The 12475-nt window shown below is 37.6% G+C and overlaps 1 protein-coding gene across 2 annotated transcripts in view; it reads right to left on the reverse strand.

Annotated features, from left to right (window-relative positions):
* Window positions 1-4362: 4362 nt before the first annotated feature.
* LOC128859719 (methylcytosine dioxygenase TET-like) overlaps window positions 4363-12475 on the reverse strand; it is a 149239-nt gene continuing 141126 nt past the window's right edge. For both annotated transcript variants that reach the window (XM_054096756.1, XM_054096755.1), the window contains exon 5: window positions 4363-4544. In XM_054096756.1, coding sequence (XP_053952731.1) covers window positions 4395-4544 — 150 coding nt within the window. In that variant the 3' untranslated portion in view covers window positions 4363-4394. The remainder of the gene's footprint in view (window positions 4545-12475) is intronic.

A 12475-nucleotide genomic window follows, 5' to 3' on the forward strand; every position in this document is an offset into this window, starting at 1 on the left:
TATTTCGCGATGATGAGCTAAATTTTCTGTACGTCGCTTAGTGTTTTAAGAAAGCGAGGTAAGCTAGGCTTTAGGGTGAACATGGTGGCACTTTCAAAACCTAAGAAATAAAATAGTTCCATAAAATCACAATCAATTAAGGGCATTTATGAAACGAAAATTTGGCTTTTTTCGATGAGTTTTTCAAAAACTTCCTGGCATAGTTTAATTAGGTTTGCCAGAGAAAAGGTACTGCTGAACAGTTTAATCCAACATTAGATATGTTTTGAGTAGCCAATATAATGTAGATAATTTTTCATCCTTGTAGAAAGAATGAATTAATTTAGATAGGAGGCTGATGCTGCTATAAAAAAACTACGCATGAAGCAAACAAATTCAGCTATATTTACACAACGCAGTAATCAGAACTAGCCTTTTTGAATACTTTATATACGTAGTTCATAGTGGACTCTTCTCCTACAGGCCACGTTGGAAAATTATAAACACACCACTATTTTCTAATAAAAAAATTGTTCACGCTACAAAAAAATCATATGAGGCATTAAGCCTTGTGCACAATTGTGAAAAATGTTGCACGATTTCAACAGAGCTTTAACTTTTTAACCAGAACCTTTAGAATTTTTCTGAGTATGCAGTTTTATAGCCTATAGTTTTTAGTATAACAAAGTATAGTTTCAAGTATCTAAGAAAACCATTGGTTTTTGGCAATTTTCATTGTTGAGTTGGACGGTGCTAGGCGTTTTTTTCCATATACATAAAAAATCGAAATTGTATGGAAGAAACGCGTGATGGTGCTGCCATATATACAAACGGCGTCTTCTGTGCGGTATTCCAAGTGCTTAATGGATAATATAAGTACAATGGAACTAAACTAAAAAAAGGTTTTTTACTTAAAAATTTCGAATGACATAAAAGTAGCCAATTTGTATGAAAACGATATGAATAAAATAAAATAAAAAATAAACCATAATTAACTATAAATTAAGCAAACATATTTTTTTTTTTTTTTTTTTTTTTTTTATTAACGCATCTTAAAGTATAGGCAGAATAACGTTTAGAAATTACAACTAGTACAACGGAATAAAGATACTAACGAGCAATTTTTATTGAACAAACATATGCCAACTCCATACGCACACAAACTGAAAGGGAAACAAAAGAGAACAACCTGCCGAAACAGCAAGTTTTCTGGGCCTACTGTAAGATGAGCTAGACGAAGACGACCGCTAATCTACTTACACTGACAGGGCTAAATATATTACCACAACAACTACAATAACTGATCTGAAAATGCACTCTATATTTTACAATCAATATTTTCGACCGCCCTAATTGAAGTTCATTCATATCGTCTTCACGTGCAGATTCAGTTTGTACTGCCGCTTTAACGAGAAGAAAGAAGTGGGTACCCCTCATTTTAAGACTTTTTCAAAATCTTATCACATTCTGAGGATTATTGTTCCATAATTTATATGAATGCACGACAATACTATTAAGATCCTGTAGCCTTTTTCATTGCTTGCCATTACCTGCCGAGGGATGCCGCCATTAGAAAAAGCCTTCTCATTCAATTTGGTGTTTTCTCTTATAATTTTGAGCCCATATTTTTTCTTGTAGATACATTTTTTTGCCTAAAAAATCGAAACCAACACACTGTAGAAACTACTCTTCTTTTACTTTTGTATTGCTTTCTTCCACTTCCAATATGGCATCGCTGAAAGGCATCCGCATCGAGCCATCAAAGGCAACATACAAATGCACAAGAGCGTACGCTGGCTAAACTCAGTTCCAGACGACGTGCGTGCATACAAAGTGAACCCAGCCTAGGCCAAAGTCAACGCTGCCATTATAAACGAAGCGATGGTAAGTGGAGCAAGTGAATGTGGCAAGACCAGAAACAACTGGGTGAATGGGCGACCAGGCTAATGGGCAAATGGGCATTAAATGGCTGTGACAACCAACAACCAACAGCTAACGCCATAGCATGTGCTATGAACGATTTGTAAGCGTCATGTGGCGGCATTTTTTTGACATAAAAGAATAGGCATAGCAATGAGTGTGGGAATGAATGAACGAATGCTTGAAAGATTATACCAGTCGTTGCTGAGCGCTCAAATGGCACGAACGCACGAGCCATAGGGTTGTCCACATCCACCGAAAGCATCAAATGTCGCTGAAGGGGCCAGATGAGGGTATTAAATAAAAAGGCAAAAAGCGTTCGCCCAAGTCAAGTGGTGGCGCATTGCCATCGGTCGTCAGCTGGCGTCTGGCTTGCCTATACCTGCTGTCTGTGTCACTCACACACACGTGCATACATTCCGTTGCGCCTCAGATTGCTCGAAAGATTGGTGGGTTCGCTGATTGCTTTGCCGCCTGTACGTTGTTGTATATTACTATTGAGTTGCTGTTGTTGTTGCTGAATGTCGCAGTGCACAACCACATTGCAGATTAATGCCACGACGTTAAACCCCAAAGGCGTCAGCTTGGAACGATAGCGACGCGGCGCCACGACCAGATTACAGAAAGAGTGAACCAAATAAAAGCAACACATGGATATTTCTATTCATACAGTCTGTATGTATTTAAGAGTGCATCAACATACATACGCATATATAAGCCGCGTGCGTAAATTTGAACAAATGTGCATTTGAAGGCGAGTGTGTGTGTGTGCGTCTTGTTTAAAAACTTGCAGAAAAAACGTGCGGTAGATGCGTTATAGACGAGCACAGATGCTCAGTGCACCACAGTAGGTGTGGGAAGTGTATACACGTACACATATACATTTTTCAAAAGCACGCAATGCTTGTGCATACTTACATACGAGTATATCTTGGCATTTGAACGGCTGCCGTTGCCTCACAGTGGATTTGTCTACTGCCATTTGCCGACAGCATTTCTTTCTACAGCAAGACGAGAGGAACGAGCAAATTGTTATGCTAGCGTCGATAGTCGCCGGCTTTTGTTGATGAATCGTAGCACCAGACGCAAGCCAGACGTTTTGTCAGACAAATCGAAACGGTAGGTAAACTTTTTTGGTTGTCAACTCAAAGTAGACGGAGCTGTGGAAGGAAAGTTTATTGTCGTTGCTGGAATGACTTTTGTGCGTTTGATGTGTTTTAAACGTAGTCACCTTGACAATGCCGTCGTCATCGTCATCATCAAGCAACTTATGCATATGTATATACGTAATTCAAACATATTTACTTAGTGACATAAAGGCTATGGTGACGCGCTGGTTCCTTGGTATTCGCAGCTTGGTATTTATGTTGATATTTTATCTATGCGGTAAGTATGTATGCATGTACGTGAGTAGTGTGAATGAATGCTGATATGACTGAGCACTTTATTGTTTTCAATGAGAACGCTGCAAGACTGACTGATGGAAACTCCAATGCATGTGCAATAAAAACTGATACATATGAACATTCTTGCCAAATATTTGTGCTTGAAGTGTACGCTTGCAACGACTCAATATATACATATACAATTGGCGGGTACAACCTTTTTTGGTGTTTGGCCGAGCCCCTCCTCCTATTTATGACGTGCGTCTTGCTGTTGTTTCTCAATAGGAGGGACTACAGTTTCAAGCCGACTCCGAACGCAGATATTGTGAGGAGCTTTTTCATGGCAGAAATACATTCGGAGGTTTGCCATTGCCTGTCGAGGGGCGACCGCAATTCATTTTGGTCTTTCACCGAGACTCGAAACCACGTTCTTTCTGAATTCCGAATGGTTGTCACGCACCAACCCATTCGGCTACGGCGGCCACAAACCAGCTTATAACGACTACGTGTTTTCTATGCTTTTGATGTGGCCAAAAAACGTGAGGCTACGCTTACGCGGAATAAACTATTACTAAGGGTTTAGAAGCGTCCCTCAACCGTTTTTATACTTATGACCAGTTCCACTAGTTTTTTTTTTCTAGTTCCAGTTGTCATCACCGTCGAACCACAAGTCCGTCTTACTCATTTTCACCATTTTTTTAGCAACTGGTCTTCTTATTTAAATATTTTTATATTTTTAAATATTTTTAGACAATTTTCTTCTTTTAAATTTTCCAGCTGACAGAAATAATCAATTGTGATTAACCCAAGTGAGCGAAATTCAAAATAGCGCTATTTCTCCACAATCGACGATGGAACGCTGCTCATAATAAGGGCCAAGTATAAAAAAATTAGAGCAATTTAGACCATCTTCAAATGTAATTAGCTAACTACGCCCTAGACGTATGTATGTTGGTGGTACGAGATAATAAATAAATGCAAAATTTCTTTACTGTGCCTTCACTTTTATTATCTAATAAATTACAAGATTTACTTTTAGAGTGAAAAAAATAATAAATTCTTACAAAATTGTGTATGCTATGCATTTGTTAACGCCCTATTTATATCAAATTAAAATATGTACATACATATGTAACTATGTAAGTATTTACAACTTTGACTTACCCCTGTTATTGGTGTTCCATTGCCTGCAGTAGAGCGCGCTTTGCCACGTCCACGTTTTTCCGCACGAATCGGTTGTCCATCAGCACCATAAACGATCTAAAAAAAGAGAAAAATTAGTTTTATTAGAGTCTGTATAATAAATAGAAATAGAAGAAATAAGAAGATGGAAGATAAGAAATAAAAGAAAACACTTATGCGGATCGTACTTTAAATACTTAGACGCACACTGAATAAGTGAAACACACCACTCTAGCGAAGCAACATTTAAGACTCATTACGGCAAAAGCAGGTAGAGCCAGAACCACATCCCTTACTGTTCCCGTACTATTTTTTAAGAATTATAGCAAAAAGTGTTCATAAAATAAGACTTCGCCACCAAACTGGAAATGTTCTCAAAAATTCGACTCAACTCAACTTGCACCAACTGCAAAATTTACCATGAAGCTATACGCACATTTATAGCAAAACACATCGCCGGTTCAGTTCTCGACTTTTACCGCAGTTTTATGTTAGTCATGACACAAACCTCCAATGCGCTATAATTTTATGCAGCTGATTCATCCTGTTCATGGTATTTTTCTTTGCTACACAAAGTTCATTCTTCATCTGATAAAATAGAACGAAAACAGGAAGTGTGCACACTTGCATGGGATTAGTTTTAGGGAAACTTTAATGAATTTACACGCATACTTATATACATATGTATAATATATATTTATACATATGCCAGCGTAATGTTAACATCGGCAATCATTTAATATTATATATACATAGTTAGTATTTTCGATCAGTCGCAAGACGAATAGAATACAGAAGTTGGAGCTTTCCAAAAACCGCTACCTTATTTTTCACGAGTTTGACAACTGTCGACGTCATGCCCCATAACAATACAAAACAAGGACAAGGAGGAGAAATTACATGTTTGTGAAAATTCAGTGAATGGCTTGGTAGCTTTGTGATTTGTGAGATTTAAACTAATCAAACTAATAAAAACGAAGTGCCGCGTGTTAAAATGTGAATGCACAAATTTATATTTTGAAGGCTTTATGTAAATTTGTGCTTTCACATTTTAACACGCAGTTTGTTTGCGTTTTTATAGGGAATACAATGTAGCAAGAAAGTGTGAGTGTATAATTTCTTGTGTTTGGCAGTTTCTATTGCTTTCGTTTACTCTTCTCTTCACAAGCAAGTAATTTCCCTTCCTTTTGTTTGTATATTTTTCAGCGATGACGTCGCGGAATCTTGTATAAGTATTCTATGTATTATTCTTGAATCACCAGCATCAGGTTTGGAAATCTGCTACATAAACCTATTCTAAGGGGTCACGCAATGACTATTTTCTTCACCCATGTAAAAAGCGGCTCAATTTTCATTCTCCAGTTAAATATCCAGGAGAAACATGTTGATTTTGTGAGGGATACCCTCTAGAAATAAAAGATTATCCAAAAAAAAAAAAATTCCAATATGTAATTTTAGGCTAGTCGGGGAAGGTTTAGAGGTTCCGATTAGAACTTCGATTTAAAATAAAAATAGTTTACATTTTTGTACTGCCATTATAAGTAACAAATTTTTAAGACACAATTATTATTTTTTAAATTATTTCAATATCTCATTAAGTAAAAGTGTTCGAAGTTGTCACTTTATTGCCCGAGCACTGTAAAATTGAAGGTTGTAAAAATGCGAAATCGAAATTTTTGGCCAAAGAATAATAATAAATGAAGTCATATTACTATAATATCCTCATATGTATAGAGGTTAGGTTAGGTATATCTAGCTGGTCTGAAAGTAGTGTTACCAGTGTTGTTGGAGTCTGTTAAATATAGTTACTGACACATGGTTTGGCGCGTTTTAATAAACAGTTTATACTTCAATATCCTTCAGAAATGAAAAGTATACCGATCCCAGGCAATTGTAATGAGTTCTGCATAGAGCAGGTCTGTGGCAAAGGAGGTATTCCAATGTAGCCCTTTCTTCTTCGCATAGGTTATACGCATCGCTCTGGACCAATCCCAGTTTAGCTGCATGATATGGAGTGAAACAATGTTCCGTCAGTACTCCAACCAATATATTACATTCCTTCCTTGGGAGTGATAAAATAAAGTTGATTGTGGTCATGTTGCAAGTTCGTCGCATTATTTGGCAATCCTGTGGGAGGTAGAGGCATCCCACGTAGACTGTGCTTCCAGAGTTAGTTCCTCGTCTAATTGCGTCTTCAAAACCGGGAGTGAGGGATATATGTTCGAGGTACTCATCCTGACAAGCGGGTACCTGCCTTAGCAAGCTCGTCAACTCTCTCATTTCCCTCGATTCATATGTACATAAAATGTACCGTTTTATTACATTCCATGTTGGTTCTATTTCATCTTTCTTTTAAATGCTTGCAATGCTTTGTTTCTATAAACTTTTATAAATATCCGCATAGGCACATATATGTTGTGTATCTGTGCGTACTCCTGTGTATGTATTGTAAGAAAATGTTTGGTCATATTTGTACCACATGTGCGCATCGCGGACGTCAGACATGGACTCGAACTGCCGTTAAACTGCACCGCCACGGCTGTCAAGGCGTCGCGCGTAAAAATAGCCGCTAACTTTTACCCGTCATCCGTCGTCCGCCATCAGCATCAGCCATCCGCAAACCGCGTGTGCGCACAGACCCCAAAGTCAAAAGTGGCGATTACTTTAAAAATAATTAGCCGACAGTTAAATGCATACTTCTCATTTGGCTTCGCAGGAGTGCCGCAAGAATGTGCAACACCAGCAGCCAGTAGAGCAACAAGCATCATAAAAATAGGCATATAAGTATGATGATGGGTCTAGATGGCTGTGTGGCTGGATGGCTGGAATGGTGGGAATGCAACGCCGCTGCTGGCTCAACTTTGAATGTGAAAATTTTGTTTTTTGAATGCAGCAGTGGCATTGGGAGGACTGGCATTGCTGTAGTATATACAGACTGAGCTTGAATACTCGCACACGCACTCGCAAAAAAAAAAAAAAACGTTCCGTCCCACGAAAAGTATTTATGCGTATGCTGCGTTTTTCGTGTGATCGGAAGAGTAAAGCACCCACAGCAACAAGAAGAAGGAAAAATCAATCGCAGCACACATGCGCGCAGCTGTTAGTTTTGTTTTTGTTATTGTAATTGCATTTGTTTCTTTGTTAATGGCGCTGCTGTCAGGCTGCTTTCAGGCGTTGGAGCAATTAAAAGCGACGCGTAATGCGTACAGCCGCCGTCGGCAAAGGGCAACGGGCGGCTCAGTTGCTATGTCATCTCTAGCTAAAGGGCTCTGGGATGGAGATTGGATGGCACGCGTGCGCACATATGCCGTTAGCACAGCGCATCCAGACGACGATGTCGACGACGCACCGGATGAAAATATAATTCACTTAATGCACCATTTATTATTGCCTTGTTGTTATTGCTGTGAGTATTGGTGGCAGATGTTGCAAGTGCGGGGAGCAGGATTACTGCTAAAGAGGAGTAAAAGTGAAAAATCATGTCAGAAAAAACGAAAACAGATTTTTACTTGAAATAAAAAAGGCATAGAACCATTAAGCTGCAAGCACGTAAGTGTTGTTTTTGTTGGCAGAGAAATTCTAAAATTCTTATTTGTGACATGGATACCAACGGCTGCCAAAAGCATCACTCTCAATAACACAAATGAATATATGCATATAAACACATACATACATGCATGCATACAGATGCACCCATTTGAAAAATAAAAGTAAAAGTGAAAGAGCAGTCCAAAAATAAAGAAAACTGCATACGACTATTTTGTGTTTTCCTTGCCACGGCGCGCTGCTGACTTTCGGAAGCAATTATTTTAATGTCACAGCCCCCCAACGGTGTACGGAAGACTTGCTATTGTTGTTGCTATGCATGGTTTTACTTTTGTTTTTGAAATTCTGTGAGAGCCAGCACATTTAATGTAGCAAAGCAAGAATAACGGTACACCCTTTAGGACAGGTTTAGGTATTTGCTCTGTTTTATGTATTTGTGGGATTTGAAATTTGAACTCTTGCAACTTAAATTTTAATATGATTTTGAGTTGTTTTATTTTTAGTCACATCCAACGAATCCACCAATGGCCCTTCAGTGCAACACCAAATGATAGCTGCAGCGAAGGTAACATATCTAAGTACACCCATACATATGTATGTATGTACACACACATATATCCACATGGTTTTGTAATAACCACTTCAATATGTGCAGCTAGGTTAGTTTTTCTACTTAAAATTTCCATATGAGAAATTGTGTTATTTATAACTGACATGGGAGGCACTTACAACCATACATAGATATAAGACCATTCGGAATGCTACTTACATATAATTTAGAGAGGGGAAAGGGACTTCCGTATTGTGCGTTTAAGAACTTTTATTAGAGGGCGTTGCGTCTGCGTGTGCGTCACTGCTGTCGGATGTACAGTCGAGCCTAAAGCTATGGTTTATAATGAAAATGCTGTATATTCCATGCATTTCTTTGTAATTCGTAAAAACTTTGCTTGTTAATGTCTAATTAGAGATACTTCTAATATTTCACTCAAACGGGTTACTTTGTGTGCCTAATATGACAACCACCGAGTACCGGGTGCGGTGTCCACTTGTCGCATAAAATATTATTATGAATTTTCCACTTTTAATCCAAATAAAATGCCTCACAATATTTCCTTTGCGCTCGACCACTGGTTTGTTAACTGAAAAATATAGATTAGTTAACACAGCTTTAGTGAATCACTTTATTACTCTTCGTTGACTTTTTCACACGTTTAACTTAATAACTACCGAAATTTTTGGATTTGGCAAGTCGTATCTTCTGCCGATTTCTGTCCCGCCAAGGCGAATTACGGTTTTTTTTTGGTATCTTATTCGCTCGGTATTGTTGCCAGTCGATTCGCGAACTTTCTCGGTTTGTTACAATATTATCAGTCCACAGCAACATGGTTTTATCAAAAGGTGTAAAATATTGCATTTTTTGTGGAAGATTGTCTCAACGTCTTCAAGTGGATATCGGCTACACAAACCTTCTTCTTGATTGGCGCGATAATCGCTTACGCGATTTTGGCCGAGTTTAATAAAGCGCGCCAGTTGGAAACACTACGTGAAGTCAAGTTCTTCTCCATCTGATCTTTTTAACGCAGGGGAGGCCTTCCTCTTTCTCTGCCTTCCACTACCACCAGCTGGTACCGCATCGAATACTTTCAGAGCCGGAGCCTTTGTATGACCCTGCCAACAAAGCCGCTGCACTTCTTTATTCGCTGCACTGTGTCTATACTAAGGCTTTTTTCAGGGTCCCACATACAATCTTAACTTCTTAATGGGCGAGTTTGGATTTTCGCTCAAATTTTCGGTATTGAATGCAGTCACTCCTTAGAAATAGAATGTGTTCGTTTATTCTAGAAAATATCTCTTCCATATATATATTTTTTGGAACATTTGGGGCATAGCGCCCTCGTATGGCAGTATAAAATTTAGTTGCGTCCCAATTTCAACATTTTTACAATATGTTTCTTAAATATGTAAGTATTCAAAGTTTATTTCAAATTAACAGCAAATATTGTGTCATACATTTTTTAAATTTTTTTATAACGGTTATTTTTACTGCAAACAAATTGAATATTACATCTGTTTAAGCAATATAGAGAAACCACTGAATTCATAAAATCATTAACTCTCATTAAGTTGAGCCGAAGAATGTCGTAAATTTTTTGTTTGCGTGACAATAGCAATAACAAATGATGCAGTGGTTATTTAATAAATCGTAAGAGGTTTTTATAATTTTGCACTCACATACACATGCACACTCATATTCATTCAAATACTTAGAGAGAGCTGTAATTAGGCCATAATCAGTAGCGGCGGCTATGAAAAGCACCTGTCCACTTAACAAGTCCACAAATAACAGCAAGGAGCAACGAAGCATGCAACAAGAAAACGAGCAAATATGTTTTAAGAGCAACAACACCAGCAAAGCTAACCAGACAAGCAACATATCGACCAATCCATCAAATTAAAGGCAACAGGTTGTTATTGGACAATCGTTGTAGGGACCACGCTTGCGGTTAGCTGTTGTGTTGTGTTGAATTTTCTTCGTTACATGCATTTTTTTATATACAGAAATACTTTATATAACAGTGGATTTGCAAAACGGAAGCACATTACCCAACAATAGCAACAACAAAATAATAACTAGAGTCATTTAGCAAAAATGAGGCAACGAGTGGCCTAATAAGAACTCAAATAAGCGGGCACACATACACACACTCAGCCATTGCACGCACACGCATACATAGCCAACTCACCAAATACCTAAAAGGGACGGGCAGGCTATTTTGACGGTTGGCATACTTGTTGCTTGACTGGTTTATAGGCGCTTTTAGCCCAGAAACCGAAATAAAAGCAACAATGCGTGGTATAGCGTCTGCGACACCGGCAGCAAGAGATAACGACTTGGTAAACCACAAAAACGCAACCTTAACCCACAACACAACGTAGTTCAAACAAAAGTAAATATGCACACAAACACACCCATACAAACACATAGGGAAACAACCCTGCAGGGAAAAGCCAAACAAGTACGAAAACATTTAGTGCCGATGCTGGTATTTAATAGAAGCAATCATACTAGTTCGTCATTGACTAAAATAATACCAATAGCAAAATGCTAGATTTGTCTGCAAATTAGTTAATTGTTTTTGTTTTTTTAGATAAGAAAATTTCAGACTCCTCTATGGACGCACCATTACATTGCGGTGATTAGAGTTTTACGTATAAGCAGATACAGATGACTAAATTTATTTATTCTTTATTTAAACGCCGCAAAACAGTCTTCCTGGGACACCTCATACGTGGAGCAAGGTATGAATTACCCCAACAAATAATTGAGGGAAAAGTAGAAGGAAAAAAGGGCATACGACGAAAACAGATGCCCTGGTTGAGAAACATCCGCGAATGGACAGGTTTGAGTACGACTGGGGAACTCATACACACAGGCCAAGACAGAGAAGCATATTCCAGTTTTATTGGGAACATAATTTAAATATAATAGTGTAATATAAATAAATTTTTAATAAGAAATCATTTTTTTTAATAAATGTGAACACCAACATCCATCAATGGATAGGCAGCTGAAGAAGAAGAAATTTATTTGAAAAATCCTATTTCTCAGTCTGTCAAATAAAGGCAACATTTAATTTATACATATTTGCTAGGAATTTCTTCACTTTATAAGTATGTAGCTTCGCATAGCAAGTCGGTAAGGAAAGGAATGGATTTATAGTATGACATTCTTACACTAACTTAGTTTAAGCGTTAAAAGAAATAATTATTATACTTCGGTCATATCCGCTCTGGTAGAGCACAACATTATTTCAGAAAAATAATAACAAATTATTAGGTAAACTGAAGCAAACACAGCGCTTTCGGCTGTCACAAAAATATGTTCGGTAATATTCTACGGAAGGGTCGATTAAATCTAGCTATCCTCTGAACTCTCTATCCTCTATCCTTGAGATAAATAAAAACGTGGTTCCGGGAAACCGTACTATGATTATAATTCTTCCTATTAAGTTTGTTGGACAGATTTCTGCAATAAGAAAGCCTACTGTGTAACACAAATTTAATAACAATATTAATTTTTCTTAAGAATTTTTTTTATTTTTTTTTTTTAGGATTTACTTATAGTTTAAGTGAGAATTAATTTTAGTTTGGTTAACCCGTTACACTGTACTTGAAAAAGTTTAATTTAATATTAATGTGAAATAAAATACTTTAAAACGTTGGAATGGAATGGAACTGACGTTTTTGGACTGATCTAAAACTGTTTTTTTTAGAAGCATATTGATTCACATTTTTTTGGCTAGCAATTGAACTGTTATTTTGCTGATGCATGGCTGGTCAATTGGCATTTCATAGTATATCGCCTATTGAACTAGGACTAATTCGCAACTAGTATTTTTCCCTGCAGGGAAATTGCTAATATTATGTGCACATATATATACATACATATGTACTAATACAAG

Source organism: Anastrepha ludens, chromosome 4 (genome assembly GCF_028408465.1).
Source record: "Anastrepha ludens isolate Willacy chromosome 4, idAnaLude1.1, whole genome shotgun sequence".
Taxonomy (NCBI): domain Eukaryota; kingdom Metazoa; phylum Arthropoda; class Insecta; order Diptera; family Tephritidae; genus Anastrepha; species Anastrepha ludens.